We start from the raw sequence: 25305 nt of genomic DNA, 5'->3' as shown, positions 1-25305 counted from the left end.
TAAAAGGCTAATTTTTTTGGTACAGATGTCAGTATCTCCAAATTAATGAGCACTATTAGCTGCAAAACATCTCAAGAAGCAATGGAAATTAATTTCCCTTAGTTAAAAACTGACAGTCAACTACCACCTGCCTGTCAGACAATAAGAGTTCTGAATGCTCTAGTTTTGTCTTCAATGAAAGGTTCAGTGTCAGATGGTGAAGAAAAGTGACTTCTGACATAAAGAAAAATATGAAAACTGGTTTGTACATGAAATGACCCATGGGGGTTTCAGATTCTCGCTTGTGGTGAAATAAACAAAGAGGGCTTTGGGGATGGATTAATTGAGATATGCTAAAAATGACATAGGCTTTCCAGAGTTATAGTAGCATAAGCTGAAGAATAAAGATAACAAGTTCTTTTAATTAAGAACTGGTCAAGTTCTCTGAGAGGCATAGAGCACTTTCGCACATAATTTCAAAAGGCTGATCATAGCCATGTGGGCACCTCTTAAATAGGTAAACAATCAACCAGAATGTGCCCTTCAATGTTCTCATAGCTACTGTGACAGATCCATATTTCTCTAAGGGAAACAAATGCTGTGCTTCTCTAGTTTTACGAATTTATATTTTTAGTTTTTAATACTCTATCAACATTGATTTAAGGAATGGAACATGTTTAGGGATCGGCCCAGTGGCACAGCAGTTAAGTGCGCACGTTCTGCTTCAGCGGCCCGGGGTTCTCCGGTTCAGATCTGGGGTGCGGACATGGCACCACTTGGCAAGCCATGCTGTGGTAGGTTTCCCACATGTAAAATAGAGGAAGAGGGGCACAGATGTTAGCTCAGGGCCAGTCTTTCTCAGCAAAAAAAAAAAAAAAAGAGGAGGATTGGCAGCAGTTAGCTCAGGGCTGATCTTCCTCAAAAAAAAAAAAAAGAAAATGGAACATGTTTAAAATGACTTTTTTAAACAAAGTGAGAAGACAAAATGAAAACAAAGCACAAGGGTTGGGAACGCAGACCCATAGGTAAACAGATAAGAAGGAAAATCAATAGCTTGTTATTGTGTTCTTTTGTACTAATAAATTATGTGCTTATGTACATTTTGTAGGTCTTATCTCTGGATAAATGTGTGCAGAGTCAATAAACAGATAGATTGTTTATTTATATATACAAACACATAATAAATGGATAGATATGCACATAATCTAGGTGGCATATATGTAGATATAACTTGCCATAAAAATATCAAATCTAGGGCTGTCAAGGTTCCCCCTAGAAGAAGTCAGTCCTTTGGGAATGATGGACCAAGTGAGCCAATTCTGTCACCCTGAATTTTCTTGATTTCTCTTCCTGGTGAGGGCTCCTGCTCGCGGGAAGCAATGTTGAGGAGGAAGGAGGCTGTTGTCATTTTCATAATCTTATTCAATGCTGGACCCACAGAACTTTCCTTTGATTCCTGTTGAAGCACTCAACCCTCTTTTGCTTCCTTGAAACCACCTCCCGGAACTCTAAAAGGTATCAAGTGGGAAGTGAATGGGAGCACTCCGACGTGAAATAGAGGCAGTGCACCAAAATGGAGCCTTTGGATTCTGGGGCTTCCTCTCTGGGTCTGCAGGCCTCTCTAGTTCTCCACAAGATTCCACAGAAAGAGGCTTCCTCATTTTTGGCTCTCAGCTTGTTTCCAAAGGGTGCCACATTTAATATTCACACTCCTTTTGTGCTCTTAAATATTCTGATTGTTTCTCTCGCAATGAAAATGAAGAGAGACGGATTTACTTCCTCCCTCTCATTTGTAGCTTTCCATCTTAGAGCTCTGTTTCATCCTAAATGACCAGTACAAAGAATGACTTTACCTGAAAGATCCCCCTCTCTTTTCAGTATGAGAATATCTAAATCCAACAGATACACACACAAACCTGCGTATCAGTGAGAAAATAGAGATTAATCATGAAGCAGCAGGATGTCATATAAATTACTAGCTAAAGTAATGCACTTAGAACATAATACTAACACTACAAAATAATTATTAAGTATTTAAAGGAATTAAAAATGTCATTCCTTTAAACCATGAGCTACTTTCATTTTTATGTGTTATCATTGTATTTATCATCATTGGGGACCTTAAAATTCAGACTAAAGATTTCATAGACTAACACATTTCACAGAGTTCTGACTTTGAGGGATCCAAGATACCCTGATGCTAGATGGTGTTACCAGATTTAGTCTCTCTTATAAGACTATCTGGTAAAGATTTAATGATAATTTAATTAATGTATGGAACTTCTCAGTTGCTTTTAATTGGGAGAAAGACAACATCTCTGTTCCTGGGACAGGAGTGTAGTTGGCTTTAGGTAGAAGGGTTAAAAGAAAGTTCTAGAAAGATTGTATAAGCATTTGTGATAGACGCACTGGTAAATCATTAGAGACACAAGTCAAGTGAGCAAGGACAAATATTCCTAGCTTCATAATGGAGACCAAACCTGAGATCACCTCTAGAGAGGATGGGCAGAAGAGGGGGAGCTCCACTGGGAAGAAGGAGAGGTGTACAGTTAGCTTTTGCTCTTGGATGTTGGCTCTAGGTAGCTTGGATTTGGCTTTTGGCCCCAAATGATGTAGGAAGGTCCAGAATGCACATAGCCCACTTTAGAGAGCTGGGCCTTAGATTTCTCAGACTCTTCTGCACACCTATAGGCCTGGCTAGGGGGCAGGGCCCCTATGGGTGGTTGGCTCTGGGGCCAGGTCTGAGCTACACACTCACCTTTTGAACTTGGGATAGAGTCGGTTTTACTAAAAGCAGGTGGATGGAAGGGAAAGAAGGGATTGGTTCTCAAGACGAAAGTTTGCATACCAGAAAAGCACAAGACAAAGATTTCTACCATCACATTGTATCTGCTCACAATTCATTAACTAACTAATCAGTACTCTGGGCATGGTCACTCATCAGTCATGCCTGCCTATGTTCCACCACTCTTAACTATGGAACGTCATGGAGGTCGCTATACCAGAACCTGCTGTAGTATAAACGAGGTGGGGGTGTAGAATTAGACATGGGTTGCTATGTTAGAAGTGCAATGGTTTACTCCAACAAGTGATTTTGAAGACAGGAAGCAAAAGGAGTATTCTGGGCGATGGGAACATCAACATTGGCTCAGACAAGTATTGTGTGTTAACAGCGTTGCTTTCCTTTAAACCGATAAAAGAAATCCTGAAAAGGAGACTTTTGTAGAACCAAACAAAACAAAATCCTTTTGCAGTGAAGTCTTCCCTTCTAACTTCCAATTCTGTTTCCTGGCCATGCAGAACTCTCAATTATTCCTCCTCCCTGCTCCCTGCTGGCTTATGCTCTGGCCTCACTAGATCCACTTCCACTGGCCTCCCAGCAGGGCATCCCCGGGGTTCTGCTCTTGGGCCTCTCTTTGTCTTTCCAACCAGACAGCTCATGGCCTTTCTGCCCTCACCCATTTCTGCCACGTCTCTGACTCCCAAGTGCCATTCTCAGCCGGAACTTCCATCTGCAGGTGTTCCTGAGGGTGGGAACATTGGCCACAGCAGGAAGGCAGTGGTGCTAACTGCAGCTAACAATGGGCCCATCCCTATGCAAGCAAATATCCCAAGAATTTATCTTAACACATTTCATCTTCACAAGAACTTTATGAGGAAGTTTTTTCATTATTTCCATTTTGCATACATGGACATGGAGGGCAGAGCAGATAAGCATGATGCTCTGGAATCACAATTTGCTTAGAATCCTTTTCTCCTTGTACTGGATGCTGTCACAACCCAGGCCTCCTCTACCATCCCCATGTGGAGTGACAGCATGTGCCGCAGGGCTGCACAAGATCATCCACTGGGCTGAGGGGAGATCATTTGAATTTCTACTCATTTATTTAACTAAACAAAATAAAGAAATGAATGTCAAATTTACTCTACGGCTTGGCACTGTCCCTCTCACTGGGCCCACATTTTGGATGATGGTGTGTCTTGTATCGGAAGCTATAACATGGCAGGGTTGCTTATTTAAGCAACTCACCTAGGGCTTCTCACTGTTGTTGATGTGTGTTGGTCCATGTGAAGTTTTGGATTATATTCCCCAGCTTTAAACTAACCCTCACTCTCACAAGGTAGCACTAATAATTTAAGCATGTCCAGAAGTCAAGAAAATGGCCAAGCTCATCCCTCTATCTATACCTAGAGAGATGAACACCAGCCATGTTAACCAGTAAAAACAGTGATAATATACTCAGACCTAACATAGTCAACCATACTGCTCTTTGTAAAGAAAGGTTTTTATGATTAAATATGTAAACCAAAATAAAAACTTTTAATTATGTGTTTTATCTTGAATATATCCTGTTTTAAATTCTACTGGTAGCATACATCTATTTTATAGTGTAAATAGTACAAAACATGTGTAGTCAGTTCAACAGCGTTCCCCCCAAAAATCCATGTCTACTAAGAAACTCAGAATGTGACCTTAGTTGGAAATAGGGTCTTTGCAGATGTCATTAAGTTAAGATAAGGTCATCCTGGATTAGGGTGGACCCTAAGTACAAAGACTTGTGTCTTCGTAAGAAGAGATGAAGACTCATAGAAAAGAAGTCCATGTGAAGATGGAGACAGAAACTGGAGTGAGGCAGGCACAATCCAAGGAGTGGCTGGGGCCCCGGAAGATGGAAAGGCAAGGAAGGAGCCTCCTCTAGAGCCTTTGAAGGGATCACAGCCCTGCTAACACAGTGATTTCAGACATTAGCCTCCAGAACTGTGAGAGAATAAATTTTTGTTGGTTTAAGCCACTCAGTTTGTGTTGATTTGTTATGGCAGCCCTAGGAAATTAATACACCATGTTTATAATTTATAAGTAGAAAACCTACATATGGAGGTGCAAGCTAACATTTCATTCTAATTGAGTGGGAGCCAGGAATGTTCAGAGATAGCTGCCCTCTGTATACTCGACATTCAGTCCAACCAGGCCTGAGTGCTTCAAGCAGGTCCTGCCCCTCTGTCTCCAGTCCTCTTTCCTTTTTAACTGTTCTCTCAGCCTAGCAAGCTCTCTGTCCCATTTTTTCATATGTAGATATCATCTACTCCTCAAGGTCTGTGCCAACCACTCAATTCCTCCTCGGTTCCTCTTTCATCACTTCTGTCTTATCTACCCAACGCATTATGGTCATTTGTGGACAGACCTTTCTCTCTCACATAACTTCGAAAGCTCCTTAAAGAATGAAGCTGTTTTCACGCCATCACCATGCCTGCAGAGCTCACCCTAGACTATTCCCCAGGAAAGTCACCTGGGACATATTTGGTGCCTTCAGAGGGACCTGGAGTGAGGAGTTCAGAGGAATGAGAGTTACGGGCTCTGTCTTCGAGCCACATCTGGTCATGTCCTGATAAAACCTCACTGAGGACATACATGTATGCCTTTCAGATTTCCAAGTGACCTGGAGCAGTGAGTTATAGCAATCAGAATAGTCAACAAAATTGAGACCCAGAAAAGGTTTCTGAAATATCAAATAATGGAATTACCTAACAAGAAGTGAATGTAAAGCCCCTCAGTTAAATTCAAAAGAAAATTAAAAATTCAAGGTAGGCATAATTAATTGATAACTTTGCAGAAGTCACATGTGAAAAGACTTGGCATTTTATTTGACTATACAATCAATACTCATATCAATATTCACAGCAGTTAGAAACACAGGATTAGAAGTCAGACAGATATAGGTTCAATTTCTAGCTGAGTCTCAGTTTCCCCATATGGAAAATGGGCATCATAATAAGTCATGTCATAGGGATTTGGGGAGGACTAAACTAAATAATGAATAGAAAAAGTTTATCACTGAGCATGGAACATACTACTTAATTAATTTTAATTATGATTATCTTCGTTGTGATAAATATTATTCTCATCTTACCATCAAGAAAACCTACTATGAACCCAGGTTGCCCCAAAGTAACACTTGTTCTCTTCCTGTGCTTCTGGTGATGCAGGAGACAGAACTAGAAAGGAGACTGACCACTGCAGGACTCCCAGAGGAGAGCCTAGAAACGACAGCTCGGAGAATGACTGCAGCCAGCACGGGAGCAGGAGGCCTGGGCACTGGGAGGAGGCGTAATAACCGTCTTCGACAGCTGTCCTTGGGAGAAGGGATAGGCGCGTTCTCGTGTGATTTCAAAGGTCAGAAACAAGACCAGGGAATGAACTTACAAGAGATGCAGATTTTGTTTCAATATGAATTAGTTTACAAGGCTTGAATTATTCAAAGAATTAATAAAATGCTTCAAGAGATGGTGAGTGGCCTGTTGCTAGAGGCATCCAAGCAGAGACTGAATGGCCAATTGTTAGGCCTGCTTTGAGCTTACCAGAATAAATGACTTCCAAGTGCTCTTCACACTCTGAGGGACTTTAAATTGTGAATGCTGTATTTTTCCTCTCTGACATTGCCCCAGCTACGTAAATGATTATTGAGCATTTGAAGTGAAAAGCAAGCTCCCGAGATTCACCACTCAAGAGAACTGGACTATGAAGAATATTATAAAACTGATTTATTGTAAATACCTCAGCCACGTTACTTAAGTTATACAATAATAGTACTTCAAACTTTAATAAAGATTTAAACAATATTTTTTAAATCTCCATCTTTTAAAAAGCATTCTTGTAGTATATTTTGTTTCCTGAGCATTCAGTTCATTATATGTGATATGTGTGGCTTTGTGGTAGGCACGCACACAATGAAAAACAGCATTTGGAAAACATTCTTTATTTCTTTTTTTTGAGGAAGATTAGCCCTGAGCTAACTACTGCCAATTCTCCTCGTTTTGCTGAGGAAGACTGGCCCTGAGCTAACATCCATACCCATCTTCCTCTACTTTATATGTGGGACGCCTACCACAGCATGGTTTTTGCCAAGCAGTGCCATGTCGGCACCCGGGATCTGAACCAGCGAACCCCGGGCTGCCAAGAAGCAGAACGTGCGAACTTAACCGCTGCGCCACTGCACTGGCCACTGGAAAACATTCTTAACCTAGGTTTACCTCATGATATTTATAAGCAGTATTACTTAATAACATCTCCTAATACAACATTAAATAATAAAGTAATTTTAGCAATATCTTAAAATAGCAGATCTCAATGAAATGTACTAGGTGATTCCTTATAAGTACATATTTTTATCTTATTGGTCAATATTGTGGCTTGAAACAAGACATAGGGTATAAGTTTAATAGAGCCAATTGAAAACGCAGTTGTTAATTTGGGCCCAAATTCAGCATTAAAGATGTGTCACTGTATTTATTTCTTTGTTATGCAGAATAACAAAAAGAAGATAGAGCTTTCTTGTAAATCATGTTTACAAAAAGTTAGATTCTTTCAGCATGTTTGAAAAATTGCTTTTGAGATAGTGTACATCAAGGATTACAATATCTTGAACAGGGATTAATCAAACATGATTAAACGATGCTGTTCCTGCTACAACCTACACATTAACTTACGACGGGAAATGTCTCAGCCGGAAGTCTTCTTCTATAGACAAGAACATTCATAGTACCGTTAGCACACCTGGGCCTATCAGTCTTGCTTTATTTTTTCCTAGTTATTTCATCTATCATATTTTCAAAATAAGGATGCTATGACATATCGCTCCCACTGAAACCTCTTTCCTATAATTGAATTTTAAGATTTATATTTGACGTGTATGTTTAAAATCAACAGTATAGAAAACTCAATGTTTGGTGTAACATCAAAAATGTATTAGCCATGTCAACAATCCTTATGAGATTCACATTTTATGAAAGATAACATGCAATTAAAAAATAGAAACTTCTTAGTAAATGTGGCTGTAAAGTTTATATATATAAAACAAGATTTTCTCAGTGATCGGAAATTAGAGGCCATCACCTCTTCGTATAAAAAGTTTCCTCACCTTCTTTGTTGGAGTATGTGATGAGGGCAGTTAAAAGGGAAAAGACCCAAGTTTTGCCCAGATCTGTATGACTGAGCCAAGCAAGCTAGGAAAATCCAGCTCTTCGGAACCAATCTTTTGGTATCCTATGGTTTAGAGAAATTAAAATCTCACAGGGACTCTCAGGTTTCTAGTCTAATAACTGAATTAGGGCTATCTTGATTTCAAATTCTTATTTTAAAATGCACAATGTGCTTGAAAACTTCTCATTGAGTAATACTAAAACTCTTTGATAGAGAAAAGACACTCGTCTGCAAGAAGATGAATAAGGTAGATACTAGAAGAGAAAAGAAATGAAAAATAAAGCAAAGATCACACATTCCATAAGCAATTATCAAAGAGACTAGACCTACTTAGATGATCTGTATCATTTCCTTCATTCTTCCAACTCCTACACACAGATACCCAAGACTACCATTCACTCACCCTCCAAAAAAGATCACCAGAGATGTGAGTATATTGTTTCCTTTTCCTTTTTATTTTTTATAAGGAAATAAAGATGTCCATGCCAATATGTGCCACAATGTCCTAAAAGCGTGGATTCTAGCCTGTTACCCACCTGTCAGCAATGTGATCTCAGTAAGTCATTTAACACTCTAATTCTCCATTTATTTAAGGTACAAAATATGGGGATATCAGTTTCCTCCCACAAAAGAGAATTACATCAAAGACATAAGTAAACGTGCTTTGAGAACGGTGATGTGCTATAAACATGTGTTCGTAATGGTAAAGAGGTTTACAAGGTCTGGCATTTTATGATAAATAAAACTATAAAATTTCTCTTTAAAAAGTACGCATAAAAGCTTGAAGGAAGACTAATGCCTGCTAAGGTTTAAATCATAGGCCATAATGCCAAAATAAATAATTTTGAATGCTAGAAGTTAAACATACTAGTTCTAGTAATATTCACTTGGAAGGAATCAAAATTCATTTTTCAAAGGAAGATGCACAAATCTTGAATTAAAAAAGCATTAGATTTTGGACTTGAATTTTACATTTGGGATGTCTCAATTAAATCTGAACACTTTAATGTATTCCTTTATTTTAAAAAAAACTCTATAAGAAAGTCATTATTTTAATTTATACTCCATTCCTTTTGCATGATGCCAGGTTATTAGTTCTTTGTATATTAAACCACAATGATCCAGTTCTGATTTGAGATCTGGTTCTGTTTTGCTTGTATATCTGAGCTTAGGATAGTGGTATGATTTTTTTTTTTCAGAATTAACACTTATTTAAGGCCAATGCTTAGCTTTCTTGATAATAACATAATGAACTTCTAATTCACTTAGCACTAATCTTCATATAAATTTTACACATACAAAAGATTAGTGGCCAATATTCTCTTACTCATTCTAACATTTCTTATTCCTGTTTCTCTTTTTTAGTTTATATTGGGCCCTCAATAAATACAAGTGACATAATCCATAACCTGAAAAGGCAAAAGCCATGATAATATACTGAAAGAAGAAAAAAGGTTATAAAAGTGACAGTAATATAAAATAGAACAGATATGCCATTTTATAAAATAAAATGCATGTAAAACACAGCATAAAATAAAGAAGCTAAACTGTAGCTAGAGAAACATAAATTTGGTTTCTTATTAAGCCAAATTCCCCTAATATGAAAATTTAAAACCTTTCCATTGGAGATAAAACATTTATCTTCAAATTAATTATACAATGTTAAATAAAGCAATACCAATTCAATTATACTTTTTTCTATTTAGCATTTCTTAAGAGTTTACTATTATTCCATTTCTATGTTTTCAGTGGCATGTCAAGAAAAAATATTTAAAAATAGAGAGCGTTCAGGTGTTATCTGAAGAATATTCTATGAAGAACATTCTATGCACACTTGCCAAGATCCTTAAAGATTTGGAGCAGGACCAAGACTAGAGAGATTGCAGTTGAGATTGAAAACTTACATAAGCAGGATGTTGCACAATGTAAAAGAAGTACACTTATTTCTAGTAGTTAACAGTGAGCACTTATTAAAATTCATTTTTACAATGGAGGGTCTACCAAGTATAATATTTATCATGGATTTTTCAAATGTGTCTGAATTGTGCTAAAGTAGCTATCTCAAAGAATACCATAAAATGGTCCATTTTGACTTTTACGTTTGTTCAAGTGATTTCTTTTTATGAAAGAATCTATGCAAACCCCTCAATATAGTACATATGCACTTGCACACTCTATCAGAGAAAATTCCTTGAGACGAATTTTAAGTACCCCACCAGAGTCAAGTCACACGGCCTGCTATAAAGAAATACCAGCAATCTGACATATCTATAGTATTCACAGATGCAGATATGTATTTATGGGCCTCTATCCACATGAATCAAATGGCTATGAATAAAACATCATTTAACTCTACAGGAATTCAATTTTAACTTCAGAAGGAGAGCATCACTGACTCCCTTGCTACTTCTGAAAAAAGAAAGTAAAAAAGAAACACATCTCAATAATAAAATTTCTTCCATACATTATGCTTCAGTTTTTATCAATGCCTAAACGACTTCAACCTACTGTTTATTTCCAGACGCAGAAAAAGGAAGGTAATATCGATTTTCTAAATTTTCAATTTTCAGTGTAACCAGTAAGTGCACTACTTTACACTCTGACAAATAGAAACAGACGTGGTGACAAAGCATGCTTCCATTGAGACAATAAAATACTCAGACTGTGATATTTGAGGTCAAATGATAGAACCCTCATCCTCAGTTTCTATTGCATTAAAGAGAGCTGTTCTACATCTTAGTAAATAGCTGAAACCGCAAGCACCTACAGATGTTCTGATCAAAGGATTACCTTTATTATTGGCTGTTGAACCACAGAAGATACTAGGAATCCAAGATCAATACCCGCATTCCAAATTAAACAAAAGATAATAAAACCCAACCAAAGTCAATCCTTTTGATACTCAGCCAGAGACATGAAGGCAACAATGTGATGGAAAGAAATAATGTCATAACAATGCCTGGTTAGAAGAAAAAGGTTTGTACCCACCTGGGATCTTTCTGAATGCTATCAATGGATGGGGATCTGGCCAAGGTGCCTTCGGGCGGGAGAGCAGGGCCGGATTTGCTGTATGGAGACTCAGCAGAGGAACAATACTGCAGCTGTCGGTAGGGGTCTGCGTAATTGGAGGCTGGGCCGGCGGCGTAGCTGGCCCTCTGGAAGGTGGCCGCGGCGGCATTCTGCGGGCCATGCTGGCTGCCTGTGCGCTGCAAGGGGACGGAGTCGACACCGGGGGAAGATGGGGCTACGACAGGAAAGTAGGGACAAAGCAAAAAATTGAGGACCTGCTCACAGAAACGGTTAACCAGGTCTAGGCAGGGGGAAAAATTACACACATAAAAAAAAAAAGGGTTTGAAAGAATAAAAAAATACTCTGTCATATTTGAACCAATATATTCAACGTTATCCAGTAAAATGATAATTAGCATGCTATTTCAGAAATAAACCTTTCAGTCATGGTGGAACATGCATCTGTGTTTATTGCTTACCAACATCCAAGACAAGATTTGTTAATCTGAAATGTGAAACTAAAACCCAGAAGAAATATAGGGAATATTTTATAAGGAATCACAGTTACTTCTTTTCAAGTGGAGAAAATTCAGGGAGTGTTTGCACAGGAGATGTTACATTAACTTTATTAAGGGTGTAAAATAAATTTAGTAATGTAGTTAATTTTTCCGAATAAAAGAAAATAAGAAAAATCGAGAGGGAGTGTGTACATGGGGTGGAGGCGGAGAGAGGTGGGGCTCATATTTCCATAATTAGCACCAGAGCATTAGACACAGGGCTGTTCTAGTTCCTATACAGAACTCCCTAAAGATTTTTATATGCCTCTTTTTCAAAGAAAACTGTCACAGCAACAAATGAATTTGGTGAAGGGTAGGCGTGCGGCAGAAGGTGACGACCAGCCTAACTGCAACGCAGACAAAATAACGAGCTGACTTGACTTTTCCAGGAGTATTTGTATCTTTCCAATATCTCTAAATGGCTTTGAGAAGAATTTACACTAGTTACTACCATCAGTTTGACTATTTCCAAACAGAAGTTCAATTTTTTGGTTTCCTTCCTGGGATCTTTTTAGTCATTTCACGTCGTCATTTTTATCTGGTTCTCAAAAATATTTCACATCTAAGGTTTAGCTGACACATCCAATGAAAAATAGCATCTCTCCTATTATTAGAATATGACTAGTTATTAACTGTTGCAACAAATGTTAGCCATGATCAATGTTAGCACATTTACTTTCTGGCATTGTAGCCCAGAATATATCCAACATACGGCCAGTGTCTAGAAACAGCCATTTACACCAAGCGGGATTTACAGGGAATAAGGCTCAATTATAAACTATGCTCCACAACTTCTGAGTACTTCTCAGTGGATGACGATAAAGCTTATTTTATCCTCTCTCACATTAAGGGACAAACCAAACACAAAAGAAATCAAGTCACATTGAGAAAACAATTTTTGAAAGAAGTTAATAAAATCGTATCAAAATGACAAAAAAGTTGCAAAGTGAAATGGAGAAATACATTCTAACACTGAGAGCTGATTTTTAATTAAGAGTTCAGAGCCTCTCATTTTCAATGAACTTTCAATACTTAATATTCATAACCAAAGTTATGAGAATAGGCACTGTGACATATTGAAAATTAGAAAATACTTAAGAAAAACTTTCTAAACAAAAAGTGCGTATGTTCCCAGAGGAGCAGTATTCTGAAATGACGAGGGTTGCTCTGATGGATCCAACAGAAAACGATTAGATTAGACCGAGAAACATAAAGTTCACAAACAGGAACTCTGTCTTATGTCTTTATGCAATTTCTGGAGGATTTATATTTTCTCCAAAATATCACAAACATGTCTAATTAAAATTAACATTTTAAAATTTATGAACAATATGCTTCATATTATGGGGACAGGAGTTTAAAATCTAAGACAGGCATAACCTTGCTCTTGGAAAAAGAAATGCAGAGAAGTAAACAAATTTCATTTTCTAGAAGAGTTGTGATAAGCGAGCCAGTAAATCCAGGGCCAGAGGCAAAAACTAAGCACACCTGACATTTTTCAGATAAACGCGTTTTTTGGTTCCGGAAACTAAATTTCTACATTTAAGCTTGCTAAAAATGCTTACTACTATCAGAAAAAAAATTCTTTTCTAGACCAGGTTATTCCTTATTAACATAATCAATACAGTGACTAACAGGAAGGGAGGACAACATGGCACAGATCAGGAAATAATATTGAAAACTAAAGAAACATACTTATTTAAAAAATCTCAATAGGATAGGTGAGGCAAACAACAAGAGTAGCCACATCAAAAACTCTCAAAAGACCAAAAATGAAAAGAGAATATAATGGAGGAGCTTAAGAAAAACACTCCCAGCAGCAGACAAAAAAGGGAGATTGGGTCAAAATGTGCAAATGGGTGTGAAAGGCAGTTAATTAAGCAGAAATAGGAAGGCAGCAGCCTAGTATATGAGGAGAAAGAAGAGGTGGAGGAAAGTCTGTGAATGTTATTAGCCTGTATTTTATATTGCATATTATCAGATAATACAGATAATATTCAGTATAATATTATCTGTATTTTACTTTGGCCATTTTTTTTGAAATATCATGGAACTCAGTCACAGTTTGGCTTCAAGTTAGAGAACTGGGTTCACATTTGGGCCTTTGGTCAATTCTTGGTATTGGACAAGTTACTGAGCTCTCTAAGTTCCAGTTTCCTGAATGCAAGGTGAAGAGAACAAAATGGCCTCATGAGATCATTGTTTGCTTTAAATGAATGAGAAGTATTAAATATCTAATACGCAGAAAACGTTAAACAAATGAGCAATTATTATTATTGCCATTAATAATGTTGAAATCAACTCAGATTAGAAAAAGGGATGGTACGTACAGCACTGGGATAAAAGACCCTTGCCACTAGGTATCAGACTTTATACCTCCCGTAAGTGCTTTATTTGTGTGAACTCTTATTTCCTCCAACAGCCCTATAGGAGAGTAAACACGTCATTCTCACTTTACAGATGGGAAACTGAGGCACAGAGAGATTACATAACTTGCCCGAGTTTGCCTAACCATCCAGTAGAGAAGGAATTCAAGCCCTTGCATGCTGCTTCCAGAGTTTATGCTTACATCCAAACTGCACTTACACTGCAAACTGGACTGGGTTTAAGACCTTAAAGATGCATATTACTGAATTACCTCAACAGTGAGAAAATGTAAAAAATGGTGAGACCTAAAATTAAGAGATGTCTACTAAAAATACAAAGAGGAATTTAAAACTTGAGTATCATATTGAAAAAAATTATTACAAATTGCGGTGTTAACTAATTTACACCATTTCTCATTAAATTAAATCTATTGAGATGCAGAAAAAAATATACAGAAAAATTCTTTATGCAAAAAAATCTAGCTTTGTTCATTTTTAGGGAAATCAAAGAAGAAGGATACACATAGTTATCTTAATTTTATTTTAATGTGTTTGAGTCTCAGTTTAATCAGCCACATCACTAAGTTAAGGAAAAAAGAGGGTGGGCTGTGAAACTTAAGATGGGTGAACAACTTCCAGAAAGATCATACTAAAAAAATCACAACTACGTTTGTGGAACTTGATGAGTGGCCCTCCAGAAGTCTCATTCCTGAATCTATAGCTTAACTTCTTTTAGTTCACAATAAATAGGATATCTGATGAAAATTTCCAAATACAAAATCAGAATTCAAATTGGTACTGTCAAATTGAAATAAAGACTGATCAATGTAATGAAAATAATGTAAAATACCAATATAAATGGGGAGAAAAATACAGTATATTAAAGGATAGGTTAAAGATCACCTAGAAAAAAGTGTGTGAGAATCTAATGGATTGCAAACTAACCATCTGGAATGTAACAATGCAATGCCTTATATTTTTTTAAGTACGACATAAAAAAATGACTCCAACACGTAAAGATTACATGTCCCATTTTGCCTTGCCTGTTCAGACCTTGGTGTGATGTATGCAAACCACAGCTCTCCATTAGTGTGGAGAGGCCAATATGGGTCACACTCTTAAAAAACTTCCCCTTATTACCATTTCCCCCTCAATTTCTGTCCTGATATACATTTTCTCTTATTTGAGTTTTAGAGCTCAGTTGAGCAAATTGCCTGCCTTGTAGGATTCCTCCATTCAAGTGAACCTTCTTAGGGCAAAAATTTGAAGTGGAAGGTGCTTCATCAGCTCTGTAAACACTCCTCTCTTTCCTCACCTGCTCTGCAAATAGCCCCTGCTCCCCTCAAGAAGCTCTTAGAACTCAATGAACCATACTGCTGGTCCCTTTGGGAGATTTTAAAAGTAGCCTCTTCAGCAGTTGACTTGATACTTCACCCGACATCTATGCTGTTCACGAAATTATCTGTTTCTTGCAGCGTTACACAAATAAAGGTCTAGTGTGTAAAGGAAAAAAAAGATGTTTTATGTGTTACATTTGTTTGAAAGAGGTGAACAGGTAGCCTGTCAAAGTCAAACATTCCACTTTGATGATGACAGATGGTTACATGCATTATTTACTGACAACGGAAAAAAGGGGGAAGAGAATAAAATATGAGAATTTGGCACATGAAGAAACTTGGAGGGGGCAATATAAAGTAGGATTCGACAAGAGGAAGAAAAAACATTTATTTTTGTTTTTGTATTATTTATCTTTGCTTTTATGTATATTTGTATATAGAGAAATATGAAAACAAAATACATTCACATGTCACATAAATACAAAATAAGCATACGACAAGCGAATTAAATAATATTCCCAAAACAAAGATAGCTTAGGGGACAATGGGTCCGAGAACATGGGCTACACACTCAAAGAGAGTTCGACTCTATTATTTTAGGGATGAGGAACTTTTAGCACCCAATCCACTGTATTCCCAACAGTACTATCATCTACAACTGAACTGTCAAGGTCTTCCAATTTTTTGCACTCTGCCCAGTTTTCTGTTTTCCGCAGTCTGCCCATGCTAAACTCAATGGAAAAAAAATTCAATAAAAAATAATCTTTTATCTTCATTTACAATTATCTTTCTGGGGAGAGGCATTTAATGCAGGATTTCCAGCAGTCATGGAATCATTATTATTGGTGTTGATGTTAATTATTGGTGTTGTGGTTGATGTTTTACTTTGATTGACATTGATATTGACTTTTATCAGTGAACTATTCTACTAGCAAACACTCTTGTCTTCCTTCAGCTGTAACTAGATTTTTCATTTACCCCATTTTAGGTAAATTGATATAGGTAAGCATCTGGAAAGCGCTTCTTCGTCTTAAGATGATATTTACCATTGGGCTCATTAAAAATTTCCAATTGGGCAATAATATGCCCCTAACTTTTTAGACTTAAAAAAGGCAAAATCTTTAAGAGGTTCTGGAGCATCTGACTGGACTTAACTCTAATGGGAGCAGTCAGTTTTACAGTTGGAAGTAACAGCATTTAATAAGTAATAAACTGCTAATATTCCGCATTTTTGTGGACTCAAATGATGATTTTAATTGAAAATGTTATTTATATATTATTGAAGAATAGTAATAAAATTTTATGAATATGAAGGGTCTATGTAATCCCTCTATAACTTTATTAAGCACTGGCTATTATTGCAGAGAATTAAGTTTTTTTAAAATACTTTCTGAATTCATGTGGATATTTTCACCACAATCTTTTTTCTTTTTATGTTGCAATACTTGGCAATCTCATAAAGATATTTAGTAGGTTTTCTCCTTGTGATGCACCTACGATAATTCATTCTTTATTATAAGCTGACACATTGATCATGAAAGCTTGTTTACTCCCCTCACTTAGAGTCACATTTATCCAAGAGGAAATCCATGTGACTATCATCACAGCTGACGTTGGCCATTTTCACTAGATTAGAAAGATGTATTTGGGTGGTGTCAGAGTCAAGTGTTTGTGTTAATGAAATGACTCCTAAGTCGACAGTCACGGGTACGTTTGAGTTTGAAATAAAAATTCCTGTTATTTAGTTTCTGCTTAATGGACTTTACCATAAGCAACTCCATGAGGATCACGTAGTCCTTGTCTGGCTGTGCTCTTTACTGTGTAAGCTCTGGTTTTGACAAGCCTTATCCTAGATGAAAGGTATGTTTTATTTAAACAGACACTCTAGTGAAAAGTGTGCCTCTTTAAATTTTCATCGTGCAAGAAGGAAAGTCCGAGACGTTGCGTTGATCGTCCTATAAAAGCAGGTGAGGCTATGCACGCCATCGTCCCACTTGCTGGCCTGCCTTTTCTGCAACAATTCACAGGATCCTGCCTCCTGCCCAGGGAGAGAGCACTGACAGTGTCTCTCTCTTTATCTCCCTCTCATTTACTGGCTCCACAAGAAAGGAGCAACTGTCACGTCTGGTGAGAGGGAACTCTCTGGGGAGCCCTGTTGACCAGTGACCATTGCTGATTCAATAAGTGGCCCTTTTACCTTCTCTCAGGCTGCCAGATCTTTGGGGCTGTGTGCTGGCTTCTGTCTCAATCCTGTCCTCAGGCACATGGGCACCTGCTCCCCTTTCTCACTGCCTCCCTACTAAGAGGATATCTGGACCCAAGGAAGCTGGCGGGCCATCCTCAGAGCCCGCTCCCTTCTGCTTGGCCTGGGTTGGGGAAAGGTCTGTGGTTCTTGTCTTGCAGTGGCTGGGGTGCACGAACTGTCGGAGTTAGATCTGGGGTGGGGTCAGAAGACCCTCTGCAGACCATGTTCTCTGGCACAGCCGGGACCGACAGAGTGCGGCTCAGCTGAAGAAAATCCTATCGATTTCCCGTGTGAGTGGGGACTGGTCTGTATGTTTCACCATCCACAAGCCTGGAGCAGAAGAGATGTGAGGAGTAGGATTTTTGCACCCTGATCCTCCAACACATACATGAATGTACATAAATACACGGACCTAAGTATGGTTAGGTAGCTTTTTGGTTTTGGAGAACCTAGAGGATCTTTTTGAATACCCAAAGGTCGACTGTGTCCCCCTCTGAGCTGGTGTCTGAGTTTAAAATAGTCTTCATAATAAAGTCATGTGAGTAAGTGGCTTACCATGGCAGCCGAGAAGGAGAAAAGGAGAAGGAAGGCCGAGAGGAGGGATGGAAAGAGATGGTGGTAGGTTTTGCCTAATGGGAAAAGCTAACTGAGACATCCCCTCTGGTGGGGAAGTGCAGGCAGCTTTGACATGGCTCATCTTCAGTGTCTACAGCTGTTTCCTGGTCTCTGTGCAGTCATCTCCCTGTGTATCTCCCAGCTCTAGAACAGTCCGTTACTCAGGATAGCCTTAGTGGTGTTTGGGGGCAAAGGAGGTCCAGGGATAGTGTCAGGACAGGACCGAGCAGGGCAGGCAGAGGAGAGCGGCCGCAGAGCCAAGAGTAATGCCTGGGACCCCAAGCTGGTAGGGAACACAGCTGCAGCACTGAATGACCAAGGGTGGACATGCATGAAAAACACACAACTCCGCATGCCCCACTCCCTGCCAAGAAACTAGAGTAAGGCTGCCTTGGGCTGCGAAGGGCGGATTGTGTATAGTACAATCTTGAATTACATGTTACCTAGGAAAGAAAAGACAGTATGTGCTGTTTAGTGTTTCCAACAATATTCTGTCTTCAATTTTGTCTGGAATATTCAGTTAGCCCTAAGATACTTCCTTCCATTACCATTTAGTTTTTCACATGTATGTCCTTTTCTGAAACTAAACTGAGCATGCATGAGGGCAAGAAGTAGATTTTAAGTTTCTTTGGATCTGCCAGTGCATCTAGCACATGGTGTGTCTTCAACAGATATTATTTGATTAAGAGAACATAGAAAACCACAAAGTTCTATAGATGAAAATGGATGTATATTTATTTTGTTTTTAAATGATGATTTTTACAAATGCAGGGTCAACCAAGATGACTGTTAAGAACTCAGATTCCAGGGCAAGATTGCTTGGGTGTGAAAGGTTTAAAGACTGGCTCCATAAAACCTATGTGACGTTGGGCTGATTACTCAACGTCTCTGTGACTCAGTATTCTGATCTGTAAAGTGAGCATCATAATAGCACCTCCTTCATAGGGTGGTTCTGGGGATTTGTAAATATACTCAAAGCATTAGGAACAGTCCCTGAAAGTAATGACATGCTATTTGCTTCTGTCATCCTCTCTCACCTCCTTGATACTCTGGCACCATCTAGGAATCCCCTAATTGTTCAGGCAAGTACGCTTGTCTTCCTTCTCAAGTGTTGAGTCTTGAAGAGGGGCAGCTAGCCTACCATTCTCTCGCCCCACTCCCTGGGCATATCATCTGGAAATGCTTTAGGGATCAAACTGAAGGAGGTCCTGCCAGTGACCAGTTACTTGAAGGTAGAGAGATAAGACTGGTTGCTCAAGTCACGTCAGCCGACAATCTGAGCCGAGAGCCAGTGGGCCCTGAATCCCTCAAGTCTAAAAGACTTCATAACAACCTGTCTTATTCTCCCAAGGAATTAAGGTATTTTCTCTGGCCCTGGATGCCTCTTAAACATCTCTACCAGTGGTCTCCAGTGTGGGGTGTGTACAACACTGGGGATGTCAAAAATGACCCCCAGACATGGGAAAGCAATGTTGGAATGTTTCTTTATGTCAGTGTATAATCTTGGCTTTTATTTGATATAATTTAATAATATTGTATAATACGTATATAATTTATAAGCAAAAGATAGATACCCATATTAAAGACATTTTCTCAAACATATAGGTTCTGATAGCAACAGCTCCTGGAGTTGCAGGATTAGCTGGGGAAGTGCAAGGATTTTAAATGAAATGGATTAAGTGTAGAAATGGGGAGGAAGCTGGGTGGGTGCAGGGGAGAGAGAGGCTTGTGGCTTTATGCTTAGGAGCTGGAGAGAGGTGGCTTCCTGGACCTGTCATTCCAAAAGACCATCCACACACTTCTGGAGATTTCCACAGTGTTGAGTAAATCAGCCCATTTCCTCAAAAGGGCCTCAAGTTCAAAGGTGCAAGCAGGGTGGGGTCTTGGACATCTGGATGTCACAACCTTAGCAGATCTCTGCCAGGGCAGAGATGACCATTACTGGGAAAAGCCAGGCAAACAGATTTTCCCCTTTGAAGCATTTAGAGGACACTGGTGCCTTCCCTCATAAAGAGGGGCAAAAGAAAAACGCTGGCTCATTCATTTGGCACAGTTCTCCACTGATGGCTTAGAGCAGGGGTAGGCAAACTTTTCCCGTAAAGGGCCAGAGAGGAAACATTCTCAGCTTTACCAACAATATGGTCTCTGTCACAACTACTCAACCTGATCACTGACGTGGGAAAGCAGCTACAGATGATACATAAGTGAATGGGTGTGGCTGTATTCCAATCACTTTATTTATGGACACTGAAATTTGACTTTCATATCATTTTTAATTATCACAAAACATTATCCATCATTTGATGGTATACCATTTAAAAACACAGCAATGCTTCTCAGCTCATGAGCGCTACTAAAACAGGATGTGGCCCATGAGCCACCGTTTGCAGACCTCCGGCTTAGAGAAGACCCTACATTTCGCTTTTTTTTTTTTTTTCAAGTGTGAGCATCTTTGCCTGTCTTAATTTGATATAGATGAATGAAGTTTTTTTCTTATCATAGCTCATTTTTCGTTAAATCCCCAGAAGTTTACTAATAAGAGATAATTCTAAGGGCAGATGAATATGGAACAGAGAATCAACATAATCCCTTTTCTTGTCGGTTTTTATTCAGATTAGACATTGAACAACGTCACTAAGGTTGTTATCTTTGTCTTCATAAGAGGTACATGGAAATAAAATTACTCTAGTTAATAACAGGCAACAAACTAAATCTTAAAATAGCCCAACCTCAGACAGGAGTGGATCTAGCAGGATGCAGGCGAGAGATATTCTGATAGAACAATAAATGGGTATTCTTTCTCATCTAAACCAAGATGTGTATTATTAACATCGGATGGCATTTACGATGTCAAAAATAAAATAAAGAGTATTTTGTGCCTTTCTTCCTATGATTCAGGGAAATATTGAAATGTAAATATCAATAATCAACTATGAAAGCAACTTAGCTTGCCCGGATTTCAAAACGTGTAATTTAGTATCATACTGCAGTTTAACAAAATTGCTATGCCCCACTTCGTGGTTAGTAGAAGTTACATGTGTCTGAGGATGTAGAGCTCTGAGTGCCAAGTTCTGGACTAGAGCTTCAGCTTTCCCACGCCTCAGCCTCTGTCCAGGGTAACACGTACCATTAGAAATGAAGGAGCGAGCTCTACTGTCTGCAAACCAGCAGCATAAAATTTTCTAAGTTTACTTAGCAATAGGAGGCTTTATAATAAGTGCAATTCTCAACATCTTCTTAATTATATCAATTTTACAGTTAAGATAAGTGTTCTCTAGTACATTTAATCATGACATTTGACCAGTTATTTTGCAAATGGCTACATATTCTGGAAAACACTTGTCTTCATGCAGCCTGTGGTAGTGTTCAATGCAAAATATATATTTAATCCTGGAGAGCGACACAGTTGATTGAGCCATATGCAATTGTCAACATTCGACCTTTAAATGATAATTTCATATAATTCAGCTGAATAGTGTGTATGAAATATATTTTCAGTTTGCCTTACAAAATATGCTACATTTTTAGTAAATATGTCTTTTCCCCAAGCTTGCCAAATAGGTAGACTATATCATTAAAAAATCTTACTAGCATTAGATGTATGCCTATGTCTGGAATAATGACTGTGCTTCCTTGAGGTACTTACATTCATTAAATACTTTAATAACCACGTACATAAAATTAGTACTGCTTCCTTCAATTTGCCTGTTTGAGAAAATAAGCGTACAACCCCATTGTACTTCTTTCATTTACAATACAGCCAGGTAGCTAAACTGGAGTCATGTTTGGTTACTTTCATCATCATCACAGACACTAATGATAGAAGCAGATCATAATGCTTGTGAGGAGAGAGGACAAGCACACGTGCACACACACACACATACACACAGACACACTCCCCTTTTATGAGGGAGTGTTATTTAAGCGCCCAAGCAGCCCCGCCTCACTGGGTGGGGTCCTGAATACACACCTGTGCTCGTGCGGTAGGTGCCGGTGTGTGCTGGCGGCAGAGGGTCCCCCTGGCTCTGGCTGAGACTCCTCATAGGGGGCTTCTGATAGACGCGGTCTTCATAGATGGGGTCTATGTGGTGCTCTGGGGACTGCAGGGCCCGCAGCTCTGGGCCCAGGTGGCCGTGCTGGCTGCTATACGAGGCCCGGGACCCAGCTGAAATAAATAACAGGGGACATTAAGACCTGACCAACATTCCAACAGAATTTGTTTTTTCAAAAACACATTCAAATTTTTTTTGGACAGAAATGTGGAAATCTGCAGAAAATCAAATGAATAACATGAAATGGCAGCAGTATGTCAAGCTAATCAGCTTATCGGCATCACCCAGCTGCCTTGCTTTGCTCCCAAACCTGATCTTATAAGGATGATAATGATTCTGAGACAAATCCACACTGAACAGGGCCAGTGAAACATCATTTTTCTACGCCTAACAAATGTAGCTGGCTTCCTCACTAAAAGAATCAGGTGGACAAAACTAAAAACCTCTTATTATCCCATAGTCTTTGCACCTTAAATTTTAGAGTGCAAATTATTATTTAAAATGATGAGCAAATGAATAAGCCATGACAGCAAGCCATCTTGATGTTGTTTCTGAAAAGTGAATCAGAATTTGTTCTCATCAGGACTTTTTCCCTGTACAATGAATGAACCAAGATGTTCTGACTTACCACAGCCTAAATCCCTGAGAGAAGCAAATTTCAAAGAAAAAGGTTTTCAAGTTACATTTTCCTTTACACTTACTCTCCAAATTGAAGCACCTGCGTTTAGTCTACCTTCCTCTGAAAAAGGTACAAATGGTGGTCACTAACTGGTTTAATTTAGAAATTGAGGCTACACATCGCTCGCCTTGTAGTATTTGTAAATCTTATTTGTGTCATTTTGGTACATTGTCTGGGAAGAGCTGTGGCTTTGAAGCTATGCCGTGGCCCAGGGAGCCATGGCAAGTGAGGAAATAGAGTTTTATGAGGGCTAAGAGGTTGAGTTGACACAGAAAAGAAGAGGCTGATGGAGAGACAACATTTCGTCTGAGGTACAGTCAGAACCACAAGAGCAGAAGTGCCAGGAGAGTCATCTCCATGGGAGCAGACAGGGTGGAGGACACCCAGGGACAATGATGGACATGGGGCATCAAGGAGACACGGTTATCTAATGATGGTGAGCAGAGAACACACACAAGAACCAAATGAGGCTACAGCTGATTTTTGGAAAGACCTTTCAGCTAAATCTCCAAAACTAATACCCATGTGACATGCTGGGATTTACATGCTAACCACCTTGTGAATAGCCCAAATTGGAAGCTCTCCATTCTAGCTGAAAGCAACAAGATTTTGGAACACCTTGATTTTGGTGGTGTTTGTGGACAGCCCAACTCTGTTCTGCTGGTCCAGTGCCTTCACCGGTGGCCACTTTACAGCCAAAATCTTCAATGCTCAATGACTGGGCTGCTTCTTCAGCATTATGTAACTCCAAGGATTTTAATATTCTCATCTAGTATATTTTAGGAAAAAGCTGTTCAAAAGTTTTGAAATTGCCAAATGTTTTACTGGTATATTTTATGCAGGCTGCTTTAAACTTAAATAAGCAGAAAACAGAGCATTTGGGAATGACTGGGGCAATGCTGAAATTCTATGAATTCAGTGTTAACAAAAATCACTGAATGTTTTGAGGAAAGGGAAAGAATAGGGCAGGCAAGCTCTTTACCTTTGCCTTTGCTAGTAATTAAATAAATTCTGCTTTAGATAGCATTCAGATGAATGCTAGATCCAAAATAACTGTTTTGCATAATTAGGTTCATTGCATCTGATTTATCAAATGCCAACATCACACTGAATATTATCTCACGCTCATATTTTCCAGGAATATATTTAAGTACGGTATGCTTTGAGTTTCTGCTGTCAATTCTTCCTACTTCTAGAGGTTTTGAAGATATTGCCAAGGACTTACAAGTGTAAAACCAAGGAAATCACCATTATTTCCAAATGTTGCATAGTTAAATAAAAGTTATCCAATCACGGTAGATTTAGAGTTGTAAATTCCTCACCATTCCTTGATTCTGTGCCTCTAAAAACATCCAAGGATGAGCAATAAAGAGACCTGCTGATCTTTTAAGCGGTGACGTGACCCGAGGGCAAGCATGAAAATCTTCTTACTACAAGCATTTACTGGGCATGAGGAAATTTTTATTAGTACCATGAGTTAGAAATTAATGACCTAGGATCCAAGCAAGGAGCAAGAACCTTAAGATCTGGTCTACCTCTGTGGATATCAGACTTTCTATGTGCTGATATTAAGAAAAATATGATAATAAAATTATTAAATATTTGAATAGTATACTATACTTTTATTAGCATGCTCTTGATAAAATTATAGGTTCATAATGTTTCCCTGTGGAAAGATTTACGTAGAATATATTTGCATATTTAAGCATTATGCATGGCACTGAATGAGATAAGGCATTTTGAAAGGAGCATTGTTTACACCCCTTTTTATTCATTGTTCTCAGGTTTCAGTTGCTCACGGGGTGGGTGGGCACAGTTATTGGCAAGAGAGACAGAGAGAACTGGGAGAAAGACAGAGTCAAGAATCAAATGTTAAAAATACAACTTCTAGAATTCATGCCTTCTACCATTCTTGCTCAAGAAAGAACGTATCAGATTCATACTAACAAGGCCTATTTTATTTGGGGGACTTTTGAGAAAAAAATTCTCACACAACCTCTTCTGGGAATATGCTCCAAAATTTCATGAGATGGTGTATACATTTGCTGATTCAAAGAAAATGTACTTCTCTTTAGTAGTAATTTTCTTTCACCATTATGGTCTATTTGACAGTGAGTCTTCAGCATTACATTGGACTCATTAGCAAGCATTCACATCTTTAGAAACCTTAGTAAGCATTTAGATCATTGCCAGGAACTGGCATTAGTGACCATTCGTAAGTATTTACGGCTTTGCCAGGAACTGGAATGATGTTGCTATAACAAGAAAAAATGCTGGAGACACTTTGACTTTGTCTAAAACGTCACAGATGTCAAGGCCAATGACGCTGGTGGAGAACAATTCTGAGAGCCTCACCTTGACCGAGCTGAGGGTTCAGAACTGCAGCATGACAGAGTACAATGGAAACAAGGATGGGCCAAAGAGAAAAGGGAGAGGGAACCCCACAGGCAGACAGACTGCAGCAATGGTTTTCCCTGCCATTGTGGAC

The 25305-nt window shown here is 38.7% G+C and overlaps 1 protein-coding gene across 12 annotated transcripts in view; it reads right to left on the bottom strand.

Annotated features, from left to right (window-relative positions):
• Positions 1-25305, bottom strand: part of CTNND2 (catenin delta 2) — an 883391-nt gene that overhangs the window by 338805 nt on the left and 519281 nt on the right. For all 12 annotated transcript variants that reach the window (XM_070587191.1, XM_070587196.1, XM_070587195.1 and 9 more), the window contains 2 exons: positions 22057-22251; positions 10946-11201 (listed from right to left, as the gene is read on the bottom strand). In XM_070587191.1, coding sequence (XP_070443292.1) covers positions 10946-11201; positions 22057-22251 — 451 coding nt within the window. The remainder of the gene's footprint in view (positions 1-10945; positions 11202-22056; positions 22252-25305) is intronic.

The sequence above is a fragment of the Equus przewalskii genome, chromosome 20 (genome assembly GCF_037783145.1).
Source record: "Equus przewalskii isolate Varuska chromosome 20, EquPr2, whole genome shotgun sequence".
Classification (NCBI taxonomy): Eukaryota; Metazoa; Chordata; class Mammalia; order Perissodactyla; family Equidae; genus Equus; species Equus przewalskii.
Note: the sequence above shows the minus strand (reverse complement) of the source record. Positions and strands in the feature narration are given on the sequence as shown.